The following is a 23,765-nucleotide window of genomic DNA, read 5'->3' as shown; positions in this document are numbered from 1 at the left end:
GCTTCCTGTCCGACACGTTGAACAGAGAACTGACATTCCTCTGGCTTCCTCTGGCTTCAACAGTGTTTGTGTGGGAGTGTTTGTGTGTGAGAGAGAGAGAGTTGTGAGTGTTTGTGTGTGTGTGTGTGCGTGTGTGAGAGAGAGAGTGTGAGTGTTTGTGTGTGTAGATTAGCTCAAATTAACTCCAGGAGACAAAGAACTTTTCCTGATATAAATCGGGCCCCCTCTTCTTCCTCCTCCTCGATGCACACACACACACACACACACAAATATTCACCTGTTTACAGGTCTGAGTGTGTGTACACAAAGAACAGCTGGCTCAACGACTCATGCGGCCAGGCTTGGTGGGGGCCAGAAGGCAGGGACGGGGTGGATTACTAACCAGGGTCAGGGCCCATTCACAACACTCTGGCTCCCCCTTCTGGTGACTGGGAAGACATGCTTCTCAGTCATCTAACCTGCCAGATGGAAATGTTGACTGTAATGAGAGCTGGTGGATATTCACACCACATGAGTCTCAGGTATTTAATTAGCAATTACAGTTCTCCTCTTGGGTAAAAATTTAAATATTAAAATTGTGCTAGCAGTCTGTAAACTCACTTAGAAACTTAAAATCCAAACGGGCATCATGTCTTATGTGGCCTGTAGATGGCTCTATACTAATCATAACTCGGGACATGAATTGGTAAGATTCCTCTGCAAGTCTTCCTCGTCACAGGCCCTGCAGAGGACGTGATGAAACTGCATAGAGCCCATACTGACAGTCTTGAGTCTGTGCTGGTCTCTGGCGTTGCACTTAACCAGATAATAATCTGTCAGATGATCTTGTGTTTCTCAGTCAGCCATAAAACAGCTCTCGCTCTCTTTCCCTCCCTCTCTCTCTCTCTCTTTCCCTCCCTCTCTCTCTCTTTTCCTCTATCTCTATACCCTCTCTCTCTTTTCCTCTATCTCTATCCCCTCTCTCTCTTTCTCTTTCCCTCTATATCTCTCTTTCTCTCTGTTCATTTGCTTACCTCCTTTATTATCCGCTAACTCTTCTACTGACTCGGAGGACATAATGTATATGCTAAAGACAAAAACACCATCTATAAGTTAAAGTACGTTTTTTAATTGAAGTGTTGAAGAGTACATCGTGTGACCAAATAGCATGTATTATTCACTGTTGATTAAACAGACAGTAAACCCAGGCCAGTGTTTGTTTCAACGCTGAATATGTCATACTCTGTTCCAGATCGTTTGAATGTTCAATAGAGATTCGGAGGAAAGTCGATCCTCATGTTTTGGGTGTGACTCATGTGTGTGTCATCATCAAGTCCTCTCTGGGATTGTCCAGGGAAAGGCACCGTGGCTAATCCTCAGTGACTCGGGAGTAGTAACCCTCCTCAAACGACCCATCTGGGCTCATCAGGGCTGAGTGTTCGATCGAAAATGCTCTTTGTGTAAAGGAGGAAATGGAGCCATTGAAAATGTCACGTTTATGGACGTGTGTGTTTGTGTGTGTGTGATGGGGTGAGGTGTGTCTGCGTGGGGGTGGATATGTGGATCTCCCAGGGGAACGTTGTGTTCCCATGCTGGGGTCATCACTTCCTGACTGAACGACAAACATCTGTTCTTCGCCCCCTTGAAAACATCCTCTTCCAGACCGTCTTTCTCAAACACACATTCACACACATACATACACACCTTCAAGCTAGAATGCACAGTACATCTTTGTAGTACATGTACAGCACATGTTTCATAGAGGATAAGCCTAAACGATGCTCTTCATCATGGTGTCATAGACATAGTCCAGTCCAGTCATGGACCAAGACCAGTCCAGTCCAGTCCTAGACCTAGTACAGTCCAGTCATGGACCTAGACCAGTCCGGTCATGGACCTAGACCAGTCCAGTCCAGTCCTAGACCTAGTACAGTCCAGTCATGGACCTAGACCAGTCCAGTCCGGTCATGGACCTACTCCAGTCCAGTCCTGCCTAGTCCCAGTCTAGGTCCAATGGGTGCATTTGAGCAGCTTCATACAACAGAACCAGATAGCAGTCTGCTGTTCTGAGGTCAACCAGCGTTCTGGCATGGTGTCTGTGATGCAGCACTAGCCTTGGCCCAGATCAGTCGGCCCTTCACTGCCCCCTCCGGCTTCCCCACCCCACCCCACCACCCCCATCTCTCCAGCTGCCATAGGAGGAGTAGCAGAGGACACAAGCTGCAGACACACAACACTTCAACCAAGCACACCAATCGATGAAACCCATTTAATTACCATGTTTCAGCTCCCTGCAAAATCCCCCAGCCCTGCAATCAAGTCTATGGACGTCATGCGGCTACTGCAGGTAATCTGGAACAAATCTGGACAGCTATTTCCTGATGCTGTACATTCAAATGTTCCCATTAGATATCTATCCCTCTCTCTGTAAACATTTGTTGTAAATCATGTAGGAGTCATCACATAAGCAAATAATTCATCAAATCATCAAAACAAGTCATCATTATTCATCATCATAAAGTCCAGTGTTACTACCAATGCAAGAAAATGTAAATAAACAGAGGACGTTCTTTTCAGGAAATTATTCTTGCGCTTCTGGAACATCCCCTATCAGTCCTCCTCTCTAATCTACTTAAATAATTTTAGTGTGATATATGGTACTCATGCACATATGTAAAATCCACCTTCAGTATTTACAGTACAATATTCATAAAAGTATTCTTCACGTACACAAATTGTTGAATCATGTTTGTCTACTGGAGAAAACTAAAACAATAGTAAAAAAAAAACGTAAGTACTACACAACAAAAAGTAATTATTTTACCTCTAGACAAGCAACATATTTTGCAATAGAATTAATCATATTTTCATTTTGCCTAAATCATTTGAGGAGGAACTCAAAAAAGAACTATTTAGGTAGGGATATTTAATTGAAGTAGAGAAAATACAGTAAAATCGTGATCAAATCTCTTTGTTCTGTTTGTGCACGCGAGCATTCTGAACAGGTCAGTGCGTGTCCATCTGGAGTCTCAAACGGAGCCTGTTCAAAGAGCCTTGGAGTGAGAACACAGCTTTCCTGAGCAGGACCACTCCTTCTGGGAGGACTTACGTAACAGTCCCTCTCACGTACAGCCCCAAAACACTTCATCAAAGATGGCCCCTGCTCAGTCCCCTCACAAGCCCAGGACCTCGATATGTAGGCTGGGAGGAGGGAACAGAGGGGAGAGGGGGAGGGAGGGGGGGGGGAGGGGGGGCTTAGAGCAGCTGTTTTTCTTCCACTGTCTAAAAAAAATAACAGGAACAAAAACATCCAGTGAGTGTGCCATAAAATACATGCATTCTTTGGAGATCTGGATGCCTGGGATTGATGTTCGATTCTCGTACCAAAACGCCAGACGATAGTTCCTGTACTGAACCCTGTTAAAGCAGCATGCATGCAGACCAGGAAACATCAGCTTTCACTCGTTTTGTGCAAAGTGTGCGTGGTGGGGGGTTGAGGGAGGGGGTGGGAAAATTGTCATCGCAATCCTAGTACAGTACAATATGGTCTTCCAGTCCGGGCTGGCATATTGTAGTCTAGTCAGTACAGTTACAGTTATAGCATAGCATAGCCCACGCATAGCCCATGTCTTATGGTACTATTCTTAGCGAATTATGTAAAACATTAGAACCAAAGAAGTAAAAATAAAACATCTATTGAATATAGAGATATTCTTTTTCCATACACTTTGACTAAATCCACAATCAGATATAATGTAAAACAAAAAAACGATTACATCCTCATAATCATATGTTATTGATGAATAAATAAGCTATGCTAATAATAACCACAGACATTGTGGAGGACCAACACCTTAAAACATGTAATGGAATGAACACACCGTACATCAAGTCATCAAAACTAAAACAAAAGATCGACAACATACAGGACAGGTACATACAAACATCAGGGGCTAACTCAAACACACAGAGCTGCCAGACTGGGCTATGGCCATGAAGACAACACTATTCCATTCTCCCACTCCTTTCTCAGCTGACAGCAGGAAGTCTTTCATCCCTCCTTCCTGCCTGCCAGCTCGGTGCAGCAGCAGCTAGCTGACGCGCAAGGGTCGGCCGCTGTGAGGTCAGCGGGGAGTCAATGACCCCGCTGCACCTCCGTTCTCTAGCATTCCACCTGAGGTCAAAGGTCACGGTCAACTCGAGACAGCGGCGGCGGAGGGTGGAAGGAGGATTGGATTCGAAACTGACCGTAACAACCTGATACAAGCACCCCTTCACAAACCCCTCCCCCCACCCCATCCTGCCCCCCCCCAGTTCCCCCCGCCTCCCCTCCCCTCCCCCCCCCCTCCCCCCTTCTCCCCTACGTGTATCCCAGGGTCTCCATCTCGCTGCGGTAGCGCTGCTCCGACACCTTGCTCTTGTGCTGCTTGCTCTCCAGGTGCAGGCGGAAGTCGGGCTCCTCGCTGGCGCCGCAGTTGCACATGGAGCAGTAGAACTGTCCGCTGGGCGTGACGCACATGGCCAGGTCCCGCGGGATGCGCTGCCTCGGACGCGGATTGTAGTACGGGCCTGGGGCACGTTCACACACACACATACACACACACACACACATACACACACACACATACATACACACACGCACGCATATAGGAAAACATTGAGATCAGACACTTGAGGGGGAAACCTACTTGGGCAAGTTACAGGGACTACACAAATACACACACACACACTCTCCCTCACACACACACACTCTCCCTCACACACACACACAGTTAGAGCCTGTGCTCATTAGAGACATGCAGACCGAGAGAGATCTCGACGCTGTTATTAGTTAGCTGTGTATGAGAGGATGAGAACAGATGCCCTATACTGCAGGGCAACATGGGAAATAGAGGCTACACACACACTCACACACTCACACACACACACGGTCCAAGCCAGAACAGACTAATACTGACATGGACTCCAACTCAGTTCTATTCTTAGACTGACATCCATAAAAAACATGATTAGATCAGCCAACCGCTAAGCCATCACAAGAGAGTTGGGTCTGGATGTGTGTGTGTTTGTGTGTGTCTAAGAGGACGATGATTCATCCTCGGAAGAATGGTAAGGATTATGCTGTGTGTGTGTGTGTATGTGTGTGAGGATTTGATTAAGCGTGGACACCTGAGTCTGCGACCATGCAGGTGGAGCTGTGTGTGAATTCAGTGAGGAAGATCTGACGCAGGTTACTGTATCGGTTTACACACAGGCCACAGCCTGCGTGTGTCCAACCCTCCACACACACCCTGTTCGCATGGCCAGACTCCTGCAACACGCACCGGTCACTCATCCTGAACACACAGCCTGTTACGGTGTTATGTTCGAGAGTGTGAAACCTACTGAGCATCATGCTCAACTAAACATGAGAACATGGGCTCTGAACACTACCCTCGTAATGCAGGATCGCTGTTTCTGTAACTTCAGATAAATACACACACACAAAAAAACGACTAAACAACAAAGCTTTTTCTCAGTCTACTGCCTAGTCCTCAGTATTGATTGATGGGGCCTGGTAGTAGTGGCTAGCTGGCAGGCTGGCAAGCTATCTGTCTGGAAAGCTTGCTGGCTGCCTGGCTGAATGGCTGGCTGGCATGAAGTCTGACTGAATTTGTCTAGCTATCTGGGCTGTCAACAACATGTGATAGTCACATTTCATGCCTGGAGATTTAAAACAACTGCCAACTACATTCCATATCTTCCACCAGTGTCATATAACTGTAACAGAGTGTACCCAACAACAATGCCCGAATTCATCTCATCTCTCAAATGACTGAAACAAAGACGACTTTTCTCAGAACCCCAGGGGTGATTTCCCTCCTGTCAAGGAGGTTCTCTTTTCTACAGATAGTTCTAGATGTGCTCTCAGTTGACGGTTGCTGTTTAAAAGTTGTTTTGGATTTTGTGATTATTTTTATTTTTTTACCTGGCATCGCGGCGGACACCTGCAGGGTCCTTCGGTTTTTGACCAGTCGGTACTCACTTCCCTCCTTCCTCTGGCGCCGCTGGGTGGACTCGGACGGGTCTCTGAAACACGGAGCGCTTCAGTAACTGTGGCTCTTCCGAACGTCGACGAACGGTTTCCTCGACCGTATGTGTCTGCGGGGCCTGCTTGTTTGTGAGTCTGTGCGGCGGCGTGCATCTGTTGTTTGTGCTGAGAGAAGCCGTGGGGGTGTGTGTCTGTCTGTGTGCGTGTGTGTGTGTGTGTGCGGGGGCTCACATGGTGCTGCAGGCCTGCTGGGCCTCAGCCAGCCTCAGCCTCTTGGCGTGGTTCTTCCCCTGGTAGTGGGCCTGAGCCACGGCGGGGGAGCTGAACGAGGCATCGCACAGCTTACAGTAGTCGTTCTCTGTGGCCAGGATCACCCGACTGGCACCCTTGAAAGACAGTGGCACCGGCTGGGCGAGAGCGGAGGAGGGGAGAGGCCGGGGGAAAGGAGAGACGGGGAAGCAGATGCTCATGTTAAGTTAGCTGTCGTATATGTTTTATGTTCTATAGAGTATATCCATAGGAAGTCTCTACGTCTCAAAAATACATCTTGGGCGTTTCACCTTGGAAAACGCTTTCAAGTATTGTACAGTACTGCGCTGTACTGTATTCCCTTGTGTCCTATTGTGTTCTGTCCAGTTGTACCTGCTTTGAAGGCACACTCTCTGTTGAGGAGGTGGTGAGAGGTTGCTGGGTAACTGGCTCTGTGCTCTCGGGTATTCTGATTGGTGGAGGCTGCTGGCTTCCAGCGTAGAAGTTCCTTAGCTTCTTAGAGTGGTTTTTCCCCTGCAGGGTGTATAGACCATGTCAGGGAGTATGGCTCAGTGTCAGAGACACTTTGCTGTCCACTCTTCTGGGAAAAAAGTGACCGTTGCAATGTGTGTGTTGGCTCTTTGTGTGTATGTAGATGTGTACGATACCACATGCTAATAGTACTCTCCTACCTGATAGTGGGCCTGTGCTTGCTGTGCAGAGTTGAGTGTGACGTTACACAGCTTGCAGTAGAGAGGCTTGCACATTTCTTCCAGGGTGGAATCTGACTCCTCTTCCCCCAGTAGAGGGTCATTTTCCTGGGGCTGGACGCTGGCTGGGGCTGCCTGGGGCAGTAGAGGACCGGGACCAGGAACAGGGACTAGACCGGGACCGGGCCCAGGAAGAGGACCAGGATTTGGACCAGGGCACGGACATGGACAAGGGCCAGAGCAAGGATCAGGGGCGAGGGGCAGGAGGGGGACAGTGGCCCTCTGGAGCAGGTGGGGGTGGGGAGGGAGAGTTGTGGCTGTTAGGGGACTGGGGAGAGGGAAGCGGAGAGAGTCTGGGTCCACGACCACAGGCGGGGGCCCCAGGGTGGGTGGAGGGCCCAGGGGCTGGAACGGCTGCTGTTGGTGGTGCCCAAACAGGCCCAGTGGAGGCTTGAGCATCGCCTCAGGCCCTGACAGAGAGACAGCACAGTACACATCACACAGGCCAGCTCAGACTCTGATAGTGACAACACTCAAATCTCCCCCACACAAAAAAAAGGGCTTAAAATAGCCTGCCGATCGGTCTACAACATCACAATTCAGAGGGACGCGTTCTTTACTGAAATGCCAAGGCTTGTTTGTTCCAAAGAGCAACAATGGTTTGTCAGTGACATTAGCACAAGGCAGCCATCTCCCTCAGGCATGGGACGGTTCCTAGCACTAGGAGAGAAGACACTAACTAAGTCCGGGGGAAGGCTTGGTTCACAGTCCAGTGGTGATTGTGGAGATGAGGCCTTGCCAGGCTTCCCTGGCAGTCATGCAGAAAGAGACACACAGTACGGTCCCCGGCTGTCCGTGACACTGGACACTCCATGCACACTAGCTCTGGATCCGGGACTGATTCAAATAGACCAGGATCTGCCTACTTGGCCAGGCAGATTCTACCCACGCATATGTGTGTATGTTTGTGTGTGTGTGTGTGTGTGTTTCGTGTATGTGTGTGTGTAGAACTGAAGTAGGGGACTCCAGTCAGCAGCAGCTGTGACTGACCGTGCCTACCGGAAGCTTCCGCCGTATCGACTTGGACTGAGAGGCTGAGGATCCCCGACAACAGTGATTCACAGCCCCAAAATAACGCGGTGGGATGCTGTTGCTTCCGCCGCCAGGGCATTGACACTAAGTCGACAGAATGTCGGGACGGGAATGGAACTTTCCCACGTCCCGACGAGAGTTTCATAAGTCGGTGGATGGAACCTATCGTGTCGCACACGTTAATGCTGTGGCCACATATAGCAGGAACGCGTGCTTAACACCTAGATACGGTAATACACAGCATATTATCGAGAAATGGAGATGTTCATGTCTTCTGTATCCCAATGCTGCAGGCTCTAAACTGTGCATTGCACTGTACAGTACGGCTACCTTCCACCAAACTTAGAGGGGTCAACGATGTGTGGATACTGAATCCTATGATTAATAGAGAATCCAGAAGGAGCCTGGAACCCAAAATAGGTCGAGGGAGCTACATAGACAGCTCAAGGTCAGAGTCACAGTCCTCCTCACCATCCGAGGCATGTTGTGTTTTACTCCCGGGACATAGAACAGGGATTTGAAACTCCAAACTGCCTCTGAACAGAAACGATGCCATGGCTCAGCCAGTCAGCTCAGCCAATTGAGAGGCTTGTTTCAGGTTAGCGGAGGTGAAGAAAAGTCAGGTGCTTGGGTTTGGGTTTAGTGTGTATGCCTATGTGTGGGTGTGCGTACATTAAGTGTGTATGTGGGTGTGTGTCTGTTGCGTGATAGTAGGGGGATGGGGTGCGTACCAGCATGCTTCTGTCTGTGTGTGTATGTTGGTATGAGGGGAGGATAGCTGGTCTCATAAGGTACAGTAATGGTCCATAAGGCCGGGAGAACCCCGCCATTGTTTCTGTCCTGAAATAGCCAGGTATTTTCACTGCAGTTTAGCGCTAAAAACTGTAGCTCTGACACATCAATTATGGAGTGTAGACCGCATGCTGGAGGCACTGACTTGATCTGCATGGTTAGCCTTTTGAATGAAGAGAGGCTGAAGGGTGGAATATTGACTAGAACATGCCCATGAACTGCAGTAGAATGATCTTGGCCCAGTGTAAAAAATGGCAGCTATGCTATGATATAAAGAGTTTCAAGCGAAGGTTTCCGATTCACACTTAGCATTTGTGAGAATCCTGATATGGAGATCAACTCGGTAAATTGAGTCTGTGACGTTAAGCCATAAAATGGACCTGGAAGCTTTTAATATCTTGATATAGGTTATGAGAGTAGTTATGACTATAAAGTAAAGCAAGGCAGTATGTGTGACTGAGGTTTGCTTCGCTGGCATCTCTGCTGCACCTGCGAGTAGGCTACTCTAGGTGAAGTCATTACGGACCGCATTAATACACTAGCCACTCCATCGAGTTAACTTCTATAAACTTGAACCTTTTTTTTTTTTTTTTACAAATGTAAGGAAGCAGGCAAGAGTGACAACCTCTTAAATAGATTTTAAGTCGTCCTTTCACCGTCATAGTTAGTCGCCTGTCTCAAATCTACAACAAAAGATTCATGGTTTTCATGTTCAAATTCTGCAGCCTACGATTGCAAACATGTTTGATCAGCATTTCACTGCATTTTCTCAACTGCATTCAGCCATCCTTTCTCGCCTTCAGCCGAGTGACAGCAACGCATGCAAACATTTTCTTACCTGCCAAACGACCAAAATAATGGCTGCTATCTCCATAGTTCAGAGGATGAGTGCCGAAATTCCTGCAGTAATCTGCACTTTGATAATAGGCATCTCTGTTCTTCACATGCAACGCCATCATCGGATTCGCATCCCTCTGCCAACTTCAAGCCAGCTCCGAACCATACGTGCAGTCCCAGCTCGTTTCACCGGGGAGGGTCGAAAATCGCCGAGAAGACGGGATTAAATGTAATTTACTGCAAATAGAATGTAGGCTAACTGGTTTGTGACTGTATTAAAGGGACCATTTCTGTGACAATTTATAAAACAAAAATTACATTACATAGATATTTTCTTTATGTTCATCTTTTTACGATGCCATCCTTTTCTTGATGGTGCAGTCCGTTTCCTATACCAGTGACAAGTGGACTAGTCTTGGGAATGTTAATTTCATACACCGAAAAGGAAGATTGGCACAGCTATGGCAAATGTCTGATAGCCTATAGGTTTTCATTAGGATAAATTATTGAAAATTATATAAAAACATGTAAGAACTGGGTTATCAACATCCCAGTTCTATTTGTTTGACTAATAATGTAGCCTATTCTTAATTTTGGGGGGAAATTCAAAATATTCGATATCTAGTCTAAATGAGCATACTACAGAACAACTACATTCCATACATGACCAATTGCTCACTTTGATGCACCTGTATGCGATACTTAATAATCACAGCTCATTTTTATAACCGATTTTTCCCCATAAGGTATAGCCACCATCTGTAAAGTTTTTACGTGGTAGTTCATGCGAGGACAGCTCATAGAGACAGCTTATATCATTGTCAGAAAGTTGATGTGAACATAAATGCTTTAGGGTGTGGGTGGGAGGCGTGTGATCAATCAATATTGAGATTCGTGACTGAAGTGAAGATCAACACTTGGAACAGGGGCTGGAAACGGGGTACGGCGCATCGCACTCGGATCAACACACCGACAGTATTACTGTTACTGTAGTAGGTGCGCCCAATACAACTCAAGGCGAAACTGATAGCTTATTCTGTTGTCTTGTGTTAATTTTTTATAACATATCAAGCAAAGGATTACTGGTCAAACTGAAGAAGACTGCTTTTATATGGAGAGAATGTTCCCGTCGACTCGTGGGTAGAAGCCGCAAGCCGCGTACTGTGGTAGGGACAGTGGGAGAAGGAACAGCCCTCTCGCCGTGGAATGAGGTTGGTGGTGGACAATCCTCACACACTTTGAGACATGTCTGTCTGAAGTTATTTTATCTTACTGTAAAAACAACAATTCTTACTGTAAGAGTAACTGGTTGACTAGCAAGATACCTATTTGGATCTGACATTCCATATTGATATCCTGCTAAATAGATAGCTAGAAGTAGGCAAGGAAAGAAGGAAACTGTCAGTCTAGCTTACTGGCTAAGGGGTAGACAGGCTAGTTGCAGTAGTCTAGCCTGTACATTCTGCCTGGATGTTCCCCTGCTTGCTAACTAGCTTACTAGCTAACGTTGAACATCTAGCTAGATATAGCACCACAAAAAACATATTTTTGCCGTTGTAAATGTGTCATTTGAAAATGTAAGTAATAAAAGCTATTTGAAATGTAGTAGACAGACAGCTAGCTATGTCGCTATTTGTGGACATGCATCAAATATGTAATTTGGGGAGATGGAATTATAACGAACCAATGCGACTACAGTAAGTTGACCAGCAACATAACCAACCAAAGGGGCAGCCTGAAGCATTGAACATTTTCTCTGCATAACCAGCTACCCATTTGCAGGTCATATTTTAATATAATAAGCTCGTGATTATTGTGTACTAAGTGCCTAGATTTTCTCTTTCGTGATTTCAAAGGCGCTGTCACTGGCAAGCCAGCTGTCCCGTTCACCTGACAACCACACACACAGCAACATCGATGCTGTCAAAGATGATCTGACTCATGCTGGGTGAAAATACCACCAGAAAAAAACAAAACAGCTCTCCAAGGTATGACAATATGAAACGCATGCCATGCCTTTTAAATGTGTTTTTCGAAAGGCTGAGTTTTGCACTGATAATAGACGGACACCTTTTCCCCTATTGGAGTGCGATAGACAAAGTTTGCATTGTAAAGAGCCCCCCTTGCTCTCCCATTCATCTGCATTCAAAGTAGGCAGGCTTCACAACACCGGGCTTCCTTGCTTCACATCCTGAGTTTGAGGAAGCTTCCGTTGGCCTCACATCCTGATGACCAGATTGGGCAAAGCACGACTGGGGGTTTGTTGTTGCAACTGTCAATGTTGTGACATGACGTTATACCAGATCAGAGGTTATGGCAAAAAATGAAATAACTGTGTGAGTGTGTGTGCGCTTTTGGTAGAATGCTCGCACTGTACTGTATTTATCAACAACACTATTTGTGTGTGTTTGTATGTGTGTGTTTTTATATTATGCACACACTGAAGGAATCCTCCAGTCACTGCCACATGACTCATCGCTCAGATCGCCGCAATTTCTTCTGTTGGGCAGTGATGGCCATGACGTCACCACTCCTACTGCTTCCAACATGTTGCTCGTATTTCCCATCCCAGTGTGACAGTCTGGGCTTTAGTCACCAGGTGTTGTGCTTCCCTGTTAGTGGGTTAGGAGTGACGAGCTAGCTAGCTGAGGAGTGATTTTAGAAGCCGTTGCCGCCCAGCTAAGTGGACGAGTGGATGAATGTTATGAGAAGATTCTGTGGGCTGCACCGATGGTGTCAACACAGCTCAAGTCTCTTTCACTTCTGTAAACACACCCAGTTTTTTTTTTTTTCTGGGTGAGAGAGGCACTGAGTAAGTGGAACTGGAAACAGCCACCACACTAGACACCATCAGACCAGGGAGCTGCCTGTGTCGCAAATGGGACTACCACATTAAGGGTTCTCTCCTGCACTGCTTTACTCCTACCCAACTCTACTCCTTCTCCTACCTTATTCTACTCCTACTGTACCTCTACTCTACTGTACTCTACTCCTACCTTACTATACTCTACTCTGTTATATCCATCCAGCTAATGCTGCCTTGCCCCCCCCCCTCCCCCCTCCAGGAGACAGTGCCTAGCTACTGAGTCAGCGTGAGTGGGGGTGAGGCCCGAGCCGAGAGATGCCCCCCCGACCGTCTTCCGGGGAGCTATGGGGCATCCACCTGATGCCCCCCCGGATCCTGGTGGACTGCCTGCTGCCCAACGGCATGATCCTGACCATGGAGTGCCTGCGCGAGGCCACGCTCGTCACCGTCAAGCACGAGCTGTTCAAGGAGGCCCGCAAGTACCCCCTGCCGCACCTCCTCCAGGAGGAGTCCTCCTACATCTTCGTCAGCGTCACCCAGGAGGCCGAACGCGAGGAGTTCTACGACGAGACCAAGAGGCTGTGCGACCTCCGGCTCTTCCAGCCCTTCCTGAAGGTCATCGAGCCCGTGGGGAACCGCGAGGAGAAGATCCTCAACCGAGAAATCGGTACGTGCGGGGGGGGGGGGGGGGGGGTGAGGAAACCGCTTCTGGGGAGGAAGGAAAAAAAACCTGCAGCGTTTGTGGATTCCAGGATTTGCCATCGGTATGCCCGTGTGTGAGTTTGACCTGGTGAAGGACCCGGAGGTGCAGGACTTCAGGAGGAACATACTGAGCGTGTGCAAAGATGCCGTGGAGCTCCGCGACGCCAACGGCTGTCACAGCCGAGCCCTATACGTCTACCCGCCCAACGTGGAGTCCACCCTGGAGCTCCCCAAACACATCTACAGCAAACTGGACAAAGGTATGTGTGTGAAGTACAAGGGAGTCAGGTGGCTGAGCGGTTAGGGAATCGGGCTAGTAATCTGAAGGTTGCCAGTTTGATTCCCGGCCACGTCAAATTATGTTGTGTCCTTGGGCAAGGCACTTCACCCTACTTGCCTCGGGGGAATGTCCCTGTACTTACTCTGGATAAGAGTGTCTGCTGTAAGACTAAATGTAAATGTAATGTAAATGTACTGAACGGCCATGGGACTCTAAAGGTGGATTATGTCTCTCATGTGGTGAATAGTTGATTTGGGTCAGATATACAGTAGGTGCCAGCCAATCCCAGCCACCCTTGCACACTTTCACGTTTATTTGAAATGAGCAGCTGGTACAGGTACTTCGAAATGTGTTCGGTCGTATCTTTAATTAAAAATTCCATGATGTGCCTGCAGGTCAGATCATTGTGGTGATATGGGTGATTGTCTCCCCAAACAACGACAAACAGAAGTACACGCTGAAGATCAACCATGACTGTGTACCAGAGCAGGTGTGGAGCACATCTAACCACCTCCACCCAGCTGTGTGCCTTCTCACCTCTTCTTGACAATGATCACATGATTTGCTTACAATGATGAGGTGTGGTGTCACCTTGCGTCCTCACACTGTGTGTGTGGGGTGTGTGGGGTGTGTGTTGGGCCTGCCAGGTGATAGCGGAGGCCATCAGGAAGAAGACCCGCAGCATGCTGTTGTCTCCCGAGCAGCTGAAGATGTGCGTTCAGGAGTACCAGGGCAAGTACATCCTCAAGGTGTGCGGCTGTGACGAATACCTCCTGGAGAAGTACCCTCTCAGCCAGTACAAGGTACAGCACTTCACCTCACTCTCTCTCTCACTCACTCAATCACTCACTCAATCACTGTCAGTCGATATTTCTGTTGTCTCCTTAATTCTCTCATTCTTGTCTTTCTGTTATCTCTCTCTCTCTCTCTCTGTCTCTCTCTCTCTCTCTCTCTCTCTCTCTCTCTCTCAGTACATACGGAGCTGTATCATGCTGGGCAGGCTGCCTAACCTGATGCTGATGGCTAAGGACAGCCTGTACTCCCAGCTGCCCCTGGACACCTTCACCATGCCGTCGTACTCGCGGCGCATCTCTACGGCCACGCCCTACATGAACGGGGAGGCCTCCACCAAGTCCCTGTGGACCATCAACGGCACGCTGCGCATCCGCATGCTCTGCGCCACCTACGTCAACGTCAACATCAGAGACATAGACAAGGTGACGGGCCTCCTCCCTCTATCCCCTCCTCCTCTCTCTCCAGCTCTCTCTCCCTCCTCTCTCTTTCTCTCTCCCTCCTCTCTCTTTCTCTCTCTCTCTCTCTCTCTCTCTCTCTCTCTCTCTCTCTCTCTCTCTCTCTCTCTCTCTCTCTCTCTCTCCAGCTCTCTCTCCCTCCTCTCCTCCTCTCTCTCCTCCTCTCTCTCCTCTTTCTCCTCCTCTCTCTCCTCTCTCTCCCTCCCCTCTCTCCTCTCTCACCCCCTCTCTTCCTCCTCTCTCTCCCTCCTCTCCCCTCTCTCTCTCTCCCTCTCTCTCTCCCTCCTCTCTCTCCTCCTCCTCCCTTCTCTCTCCCCCTCTCTCTCCCTCCTCTCTCTCCTCCTCTCCCTTCTCTCTCTCCTCTCTCTCTTCTCCTCTCTCTCCGTCCTCTCTCTCCCTCCTCTCTCTCCTCCTCTCCCTTCTCTCTCTCTCTTCTCTCTCCCTCCTCTCTCTCCTCCTCTCACCTCTGTCTCTCGCCCTCCATCTCTTTCTTCCTGCAGCTCCTCTTGTTGCCTCTGTTACCTCTCTGTTTGGATGGTTAGACTTGCCACTGTCGGTGCATGTGCTGAAGACCTGATCTGTTCTGTGTAGATCTACGTGCGGACTGGCATCTACCACGGAGGGGAGCAGATGTGTGACAACGTCAACACCCAGCGGGTGCCCTGCTCCAACCCCAGGTACCATCCAGCAGGCCTGGGGCTAGGGGCTCACTGTAGCATCCAGCAGGCCTGGGGCTAGGGGCTCACTGTACCACACAGCAGGCCTGGGGCTAGGGGCTCACTGTACCATCCAGCAGGCCTGGGGCTAGGGGCTCACTGTACCACACAGCAGGCCTGGGGCTAGGGGCTCACTGTACCACCCAGCAGGCCTGGGGCTAGGGGCTCACTGTACCACACAGCAGGCCTGGGGCTAGGGGCTCACTGTACCATCCAGCAGGCCTGGGGCTAGGGGCTCACTGTACCACCCAGCAGGCCTGGGGCTAGGGGCTCACTGTAGCATCCAGCAGGCCTGGGGCTAGGGGCTCACTGTAGCATCCAGCAGGCCTGGGGCTAGGGGCTCACTGTACCACCCAGCAGGCCTGGGGTTAGGGGCTCACTGTAGCATCCAGCAGGCCTGGGGTTAGGGGCTCACTGTACCACCCAGCAGGCCTGGGGCTAGGGGCTCACTGTAGCATCCAGCAGGCCTGGGGTTAGGGGCTCACTGTACCACCCAGCAGGCCTGGGGCTAGGGGCTCACTGTAGCATCCAGCAGGCCTGGGGTTAGGGGCTCACTGTACCACCCAGCAGGCCTGGGGCTAGGGGCTCACTGTACCACCCAGCAGGCCTGGGGCTAGGGGCTCACTGTACCACCCAGCAGGCCTGGGGCTAGGGGCTCACTGTACCACCCAGCAGGCCTGGGGTTAGGGGCTCACTGTACCACCCAGCAGGCCTGGGGTTAGGGGCTCACTGTACCACCCAGGAGGCCTGGGGTTAGGGGCTCACTGTAGCATCCAGCAGGCCTGGGGTTAGGGGCTCACTGTACCACCCAGGAGGCCTGGGGTTAGGGGCTTGCTCCTGCTCAGGGTTCCTGTAGGGAGAGGCACGCTGCTTAGTGTAATCCCCTTAGCAGTGTGTATTTATCTCTCTCTCTCCCACCATGTCTCTCTGTTTCTCTACTCATTCTCTTTCACTCTCTCTTTCTGGGTCTCTCTCTCTCTCTCTCTCTCTCTCTCTCTCTCTCTCTCTCTCTCTCTCTCTCTCTCTCTCTCTCTCTCTCTCTCTGTCTCTCTGTCTCTCTCCCCCCCAGGTGGAACGAGTGGCTCACCTATGACATGTACATCTCCGACATCCCCCGCGCCGCTCGCCTCTGCCTCTCCATCTGCTCCGTGAAAGGAAGAAAAGGGGCCAAGGAGGTAAGAGCATGGGCTTGCTCGCCCTCCGCCATTCCTGCTTCACCAGGGCGGACCTCACCCCCCCCTCCGCCATCCCTCCTTCACCAGGGCGGACCTCACCCCCCCCCCTCCGCCATCCCTCCTTCACCAGGGCGGACCTCACCCCCCCCCTCCGCCATCCCTCCTTCACCAGGGCGGACCTCACCCCCCCCCCTCCGCCATCCCTCCTTCACCAGGGCGGACCTCACACCCCCCCTCCGCCATCCCTCCTTCACCAGGGCGGACCTCACCCCCCCCCTCCGCCATCCCTCCTTCACCAGGGCGGACCTCACACCCCCCCCCCCCCCCCCCCCCCTTTACCGCCTTGTTAGTTGTGTCGTTTTCATCGGCCATGCCAACGGAGACACTGAAGCCCTCGGTTAACCTGCAGCCCGCTGGCAAAGGACACCAGACCATGCTAGGCGGGACAGCAAGTGCCAGCAAGTGACAGTGATCTCGACGCTCGTTAATTTAATAGGTTAAATTTAAGTTTAATGAGACGGGCCAGGTCTTTAAGTGTTTAAAGGAAACCCTAGCAGGCACCTGTCCTGTCGTCCACAGGCCAGCTTTGGGCTTTTACCGGTGGAGCGACGGTGTAAGTTGGAAGGTCTGTTGAATTACTAAAGACCCTTGTGACAGCCCGTCGACGTCACAGAGCTAGATTTTGCAGAGCGGCCATGACCGTGGAAGGGAATAAGGTCTGGTCTACTCAACTGGAATCGAATCGAATCTACTCGGTCTGGCCTCCAGCTCTGTGTATGGCGCGCTAGCTAGCCAGGTAGCCAGGCATTGATACTGTAACGGACACCTCCGAGGACCGATCTCACCTGCAGTTGAGCCAGGTTTGGGAGCAGGTTGGGTTTCCATGCCGGCGCTGAATTAAAGATAAACGCCTCTTCAGGCGGTTCCGTTGTCTGGACGCTTGCTATTTTTAGACCCTTCAAGATACATGGAAACCAGTATGTGACTGTGTGAGTGTGTGTGACTACTGTCATTACTACAGCCCAGTGCTCCTTAGTTTGAGATTCCCTCCCAAAGGCCTAACATGAGATTCCACCCTAATTAATTCCCATGGCGATAAAATAAGGGGCACTTAGCTGTGCCGAATGACTTTATAACTGAATTCAATTGAATCAAGCTGAATTGGATCAAGTGCGATCCTCGTGGATCTCTTAAGATGTCCTTGTAGATGCATGGCATGTGTCCTCTTGAAAAAAAGGACTCACCCCCTGTCCCCGAATTCCCTGTGTCCCCAGGAGCACTGTCCACTGGCATGGGGCAATGTCAACCTGTTTGACTACACCCACACCCTGGTGGCAGGGAAAATGGCTCTCAACCTCTGGCCTGTCCCCCATGGTCTGGAGGATCTGCTCAACCCCATAGGAGTCACCGGCTCCAACCCCAACAAGGTAAACATCGCAGGGGCATGGGCTTGACACCCAGCCAACGGGGCTCCACCAGTATGTGTTGAAGGGAGTCGGGTGGCTGAGCGGTGAAGGAATCGGGCTAGTAATCTGAAGGTTGCCAGTTCGATTCCCAGTTCCTGTGCCAAATGATGTTGTGTCCTTGTGCAAGGCACTTCACCCTACTTGCCTCGGGGGGTAAAGTCCCTGTACTTACTGTAAGTCGCTCTGGATAAGAGCGTCTGCTAAAATCCTTGGGGTTGGTCTTCATTAAATCCGTTTCCAGAACCTCCAAATAGCCTGCCACACCTGCTCCAGTCAGCGTCTCTCTCTCTGCCGTCCACTCAGGAAACGCCTTGCCTGGAACTGGAGTTTGACTACTTCAGCAGCCCGGTCAAGTTCCCAGACATGGCTGCTGTGGAGGACCATGCCAACTGGACCATCTCCAGGGAGCTGGGCTTCAACTACAGCCAGTCGGGACAGGTAGGGCCCTGCAGAGTCAGCACAGTGTAGCCACAGCTCCGGGGGGTATAGCCTTGCATATCCCAGGTCCTGGTCGATGTACAATTGAAGGTAGAAGGAGAGTCCCTAACCCAGCCCTGACGTGATCCTCGTGTATGCGTGACAGCTTATGTTTTGTGTCGTGTGGCCTCCGTCCAGAGTAACCGCGTGGCACGAGACCACGCGTTGATGGACAGCGACCTGGAGCAGCTGAGGCTGCTAAGCAACAGAGACGCTCTGTCTGAGATCACAGAGCAGGAGAAGGACTTCCTCTGGAGGCACAGGTACACTTCCTGTTTGAAACCCTACAACTTTATTTAAACCTTCCCGGGGTGGCACAGATAGATTTTTTTTCGTATTGACTGTTCGTTCTTGTACAACTTTGTCTGAGGATAGTCAAATCCAACATGATTTGTGTTTACTGGGGAGTAGTAGAAATGTGTCAGAATGCCTCAAGTCACTATCAAAAGACTTTAAAGCTAAATACATCCGCTATCAACCAAGAAGAGAAGGGTTTTTACAACCTTTCGACACAGCACATTAACACAGGGTGTTAAGGCTGTGAAGAGGGTACTGTCCTTAACCAATCTGTGTCCTGTCTCGTCCCACATGACCAGACACTACTGTGTGAACATACCCGAGATCCTACCCAAGATCCTCCTGGCGGTCAAATGGAACTCCAGGGACGAAGTAGCACAGGTAGCTTCACCTGGAGCCACATGGCCGAACCGTCACCGCCTTCACCACAGGGCCCTGGTGACCGTAACGCCAACGGTTTGGAAGGGCAAACCCCAAAAATGAACCAAATCCACTTCGAATGACACAAACTGTGCCTGTTAAGGGGTGTTTTGTTGTTGTGGTCTAGATGTATTGTCTTCTGAAAGACTGGCCGGCAATCAGGCCAGAGCAGGCCATGGAACTGCTGGACTGCAACTACCCAGACCCCGGCATCCGGGACTTTGCCGTGCGCTGTCTGGAGAAGTACCTGACGGACGACAAGCTGTCCCAGTACCTCATCCAGCTGGTCCAGGTAGGTGTGTCCGGACGGGGGTGCTGTTTGAGGAAAGACTGCTCCCAGACCGTGAAGAGACCTTGCCCTGTTCCAACTGAGCATGACCGCAGAACAACATAGAGCCTGTTGTGCATTCTCTGTTCAAGATAAGGATTCAAGTCCACTTTACCTTCGTTCATCATCATGAGCTCCCATAGAGAAACTGTGACACCAGGTGAGCTGGTGGCTCTGAATGATGCATTTTGGGTTTAGCTTGCAGGAATAGTTCCAGGGCACTGGGTTTAGTTGGTGGTGGTCTAAGTGCTGACTTTTCTGAAAGTTCTTTTCACAACTTCTGGGAATTTGCATTCGCCTAAATGTCTCATTTCTGCTAGCCTTGAAAATTTGCTTTTGACATTTTGAAACCCAAACCGTTGAATGTCAAACCATCTCTCTCTGTTTCTCTCTCTCTCTCTCTCTCTCTCTCTCTCTCTCTCTCTCTCTCTCTCTCTCTCTCTCTCTCTCTCTCTCTCTCTGTTTCTCTCTCTCTGTTTCTCTCTCTCTATGTTTCTCTCTCTCTCTCTCTCTCTCTCTCTCTCTCTCTCTCTCTCTCTCTCTCTGTAGGTTCTGAAGTATGAGCAATACCTGGATAACACATTAGTACGGTTTCTATTGAAAAAGGCCTTGACCAACCAAAGGATAGGACACTTCTTTTTCTGGCACTTAAAGTGAGTAACTTCAGACAGTTACTCATTCCATGGAACGTGGAGAACCCCAGCACGTCCCCATATCACGTTTGTGTGTGTGTGTCTTGTGTTTATACATGCATATGTGTGAAGTAAGAACATGTTGAACTTGTGGGGCCTGACTGGGACTGAATGGGGAGTCCTGTGGAGGAGTAGTGACTCGCTGGTTGGTGCTCCAGGTCAGAGATGCACAACAAGACGGTGAGTCAGCGCTTCGGCCTGCTGCTGGAGTCCTACTGCCGGGCCTGCGGCATGTACCTGAAGCACCTGAGCAGGCAGGTGGAGGCCATGGAGAAGCTCATCAACCTCACCGACATCCTCAAACAGGAGAAGAAAGACGAGACGCAGAAGGTAGCCCACACACACACACACACACATCTGTCCATGTTTCACACTGCACAGCTGGGGGTCTCTGAACACTTGGATTTCCTTTTGGTTCAATTGATTTGAATCCACTTGCTGTGTGTGTGTGTGTGTGTGTGGTTCCTCAGGTCCAGATGAAGTTTCTTGTGGAGCAGATGAGGAGACCGGACTACATGGACGCCCTGCAGAGCTTCAGCTCTCCTCTCAATCCGGCCCACCAGCTGGGAAATCTGATGTGAGCCTGCTCTGACCTTGACCTGCCAGCGGCATGAGGAGTCACAGGGGGGGGGGGGGCAGCGACTGTTGTCACGGTGATGGAGACCTTTTGACCTGCTGCCTCAAAACTCTTAAGGATGAAACGTCATTTTCATCTCTCTCTCTCTCTCTCTCTCTCTCTCTCCCTCCCTCCCTCCCTCCCTCCCTCCCTCCCTCCCTCCCTCCCTCCCTCCCTCCCTCCCTCCCTCCCTCCCTCCCTCCCTCCCTCCCTCCCTCCCTCCCTCCCTCCCTCCCTCCCTCTCTCTCTCTCTCTCTATCTCTCACTCTATCTCTCTCTCTATCTCCCTCTTTCTCTCCATACCATCCCCTCCTCCCTCCCTCCGTCTCTCCCCAGGCTGGAGGAGTGCAGGATCATGTCCTCGGCCAAGCGGCCCCTGTGGCTCAACTGGGAGAACCCAGACATCATGTCGGAGCTGCTCTTCCAGAACAACGAGATCATCTTCAAGAACGGAGACGGTGAGAGCAGCTCCGGGACGAGGGGCCTCGCTCCGCGCCTCCGGCCATCGTACGGCCTGGCTGACCGACGCCATCGTGCGTGTGTGTGTGTGTGTGTTTGTTCCAGATCTGAGGCAGGACATGTTGACGCTGCAGATCATCAGAATCATGGAGAACATCTGGCAGAACCAGGGACTCGACCTCAGGTTAGTCCTCACATACCAGGGTGTACCTGTGTGTGTGTGTGTGTGTGACCAGAGACAGACAGGGTTTGACACGGCGGTGTGCCTGCAGGATGCTGCCCTATGGCTGCTTGTCCATTGGGGACTGCGTGGGCCTCATCGAGGTGGTGCGAAGCTCCCACACCATCATGCAGATCCAGTGTAAAGGAGGCCTGAAGGGGGCGCTGCAGTTCAACAGCTCCACGCTGCACCAGTGGCTCAAGGACAAGAACAAGGGAGAGATGTGAGTGCTGTGTGTGTGTGTGTGTGTGTGTGTGTGTGTGAGCGTGTGTGTGCGTAACCTTTGTGCCCAAGACTTTGGCACCGGATTGTATGTGTGGTGGTGTGTTTAACAATTTGTGAAAATGTCCTTATTGTGTTACTGTACAATTGCTTCCGTCTGTGTGTGTGTGTGTGTGTGTGTGTAGGTATGACATGGCCGTAGACCTGTTCACGAGGTCGTGCGCGGGCTACTGTGTGGCCACCTTCATCCTGGGGATAGGAGACAGGCACAACAGCAACATCATGGTCAAAGACGACGGGCAGGTAGGCATGCACATGTTTCCGGCGCGCCCCAAAGAGTCGAATCAAGCGCGCCGCTGGCATTTCGCGTGGGTGCGCGGCCGGTTTGTTTTGAGCCAGTCGTCTCGTGTCGTCTCACCGAGCGTTGCTCTGCAGCTGTTCCACATCGACTTCGGCCACTTCCTCGACCACAAGAAGACGAAGTTCGGCTACAAGCGCGAGCGGGTTCCCTTCGTGCTGACTCAGGACTTCCTCATAGTCATCAGCAAAGGAACTCAGGAGTGCACCAAGACCAGGGAGTTTGAGAGGTACCGCGCAGCAGCTACGTCCTGTAGCTGTCGCAGTGCAAACCAGCAGATGTATACTGTATGCTGTGTATTACACAAACACATACATTTACATTACATTTAGTCATTGAGCAGACGCTCTTATCCAGAGCGACTTAGTGAGTACAGTGACATTCCCCCAGAGGCAAGTAGGGTGAAGTGCCTTGCCCAAGGACACAACGTCATTTGTCACAATGACACACACACACACTGCTGCTCAGAGGCCCCCTCCTGTGTCTGTGACCCCCCTCTCCCCCCTCTCCCCCTCAGGTTCCAGGAGACGTGCTACAAAGCCTACCTGGCCATCCGTCAGCACGCCAACCTCTTCATCAACCTGTTCTCCATGATGCTGGGCTCGGGCATGCCCGAGCTGCAGAGCTTCGACGACATCGCCTACATCCGGAAGACCCTGGCCCTGGACAAGACGGAGCAGGAGGCCCTGGACTACTTCATGAAGCAGATGAACGACGCCCACCACGGCGGCTGGACCACCAAGATGGACTGGATCTTCCACACCATCCGCCAGCACGCCCTCAACTGAGAGGTCCCCCCCCCTATCTCTCTCTCCGCCCCGGGTCGGGGGTGGGGATACAGGCCTTCCCTCTCCAGCCTCCTCTTCCTCCCCTGTCCACCTTCCCCCGCTCCCCATAACCACCTCCCCAGCCCGCGTCACGAGGAGGAGGGCAGCAGGCGGAGGCTCCTCCATCTCCCCGTGGCGCGAAGGCGCTGGATCCCAAGATGACGGCACCCAGGCGTCGCCCACCGCGACCGGGCACCTGGCCAAGCCTCTGCCCAGGGCAGTCAGGACAGTTTGGAGCTCTTCTACTGCGTTCCCTATCCTCCCACGGCTGACTTTTCCCAAGACCGCGTCTCCAGACTTTTTTGGACCCGTTTTTCCCGCCCTCAGGGAGAGTCCTGCCCCGCCCTCCCCTCCCCCCACGCCCTCCCATCCCCCCCCCCCACCTCCCCACAGTGACGCGCTCTCCCCTCCGTGATTGTGAAAGCGCGGGACTTTGCAGAGAGGCTCAGGGCATCAGTGTCTTCCTGTTCCTAGCTCCTCCCACACGGGGGGGGCGCGGGGCCTGTAGGACTATGCACGGGACAGCTGGGGGCATCGGATGCACAGGGTATGACCCCAGGTCACCGCAAACCCAAGCCTCAGCTCCCACCACGTCCTCAACGGAAGCCTATCATGTATTCTATCACAGTGTCTTTTTGTATTGACGTCTTTTAATATTAGTATTCTTTTATCCATTGCCGTACTTTGTTACTTTATTTATTTCCATGTGACAGCCCCGTGCGCCCCAGGGCCAACTGAAGTGGATGGGGGCCTGTGTTTGGAGG

At 51.1% G+C, this 23,765-nt stretch overlaps 2 protein-coding genes across 3 annotated transcripts; one reads left to right on the top strand and one right to left on the bottom strand.

The window, feature by feature from the left end:
* Positions 1-4,339: 4,339 nt before the first annotated feature.
* On the bottom strand, positions 4,340-9,981 carry zmat3 (zinc finger, matrin-type 3). The gene is made up of 6 exons (XM_084676143.1): positions 9,692-9,981; positions 6,952-7,439; positions 6,653-6,793; positions 6,242-6,417; positions 5,948-6,048; positions 4,340-4,548 (listed from the first exon to the last, which is right to left on the bottom strand). The coding sequence occupies exons 1-6, from the start codon at positions 9,810-9,812 to the stop codon at positions 4,340-4,342; spliced, it is 1,236 nt and encodes a 411-aa protein (XP_084532269.1). The 5' UTR covers positions 9,813-9,981.
* Positions 9,982-10,166: 185 nt separating this feature from the next.
* On the top strand, positions 10,167-23,093 carry LOC146254457 (phosphatidylinositol 4,5-bisphosphate 3-kinase catalytic subunit alpha isoform-like). Of its 2 annotated transcripts, XM_084676027.1 has the most exons (23): positions 10,167-10,901; positions 11,547-11,678; positions 12,756-13,163; positions 13,249-13,458; positions 13,874-13,968; positions 14,126-14,281; positions 14,450-14,695; positions 15,320-15,405; positions 16,514-16,619; positions 17,894-18,046; positions 18,389-18,523; positions 18,701-18,825; positions 19,159-19,240; positions 19,407-19,571; positions 20,157-20,260; positions 20,458-20,629; positions 20,770-20,876; positions 21,252-21,373; positions 21,480-21,558; positions 21,647-21,817; positions 22,002-22,119; positions 22,252-22,403; positions 22,692-23,093. In XM_084676027.1, exons 3-23 carry the CDS (start codon positions 12,812-12,814, stop codon positions 22,960-22,962), a joined length of 3,207 nt encoding a protein of 1,068 aa, XP_084532153.1. In that variant the 5' UTR covers positions 10,167-10,901; positions 11,547-11,678; positions 12,756-12,811; the 3' UTR covers positions 22,963-23,093. The 2 variants fall into 2 exon arrangements, with proteins under 2 accessions (XP_084532153.1, XP_084532154.1); XM_084676028.1 differs by lacking the exons at positions 18,701-18,825; positions 19,159-19,240; positions 19,407-19,571.
* Positions 23,094-23,765: the final 672 nt, after the last annotated feature.

This window comes from Hypomesus nipponensis, chromosome 16, assembly GCF_054491055.1.
Source record: "Hypomesus nipponensis isolate SF chromosome 16, ASM5449105v1, whole genome shotgun sequence".
NCBI classification, from domain to species: domain Eukaryota; kingdom Metazoa; phylum Chordata; class Actinopteri; order Osmeriformes; family Osmeridae; genus Hypomesus; species Hypomesus nipponensis.
The sequence above is the reverse complement of the archived record's forward strand: the minus strand, read 5'-3'. Positions and strand labels throughout refer to the sequence as shown.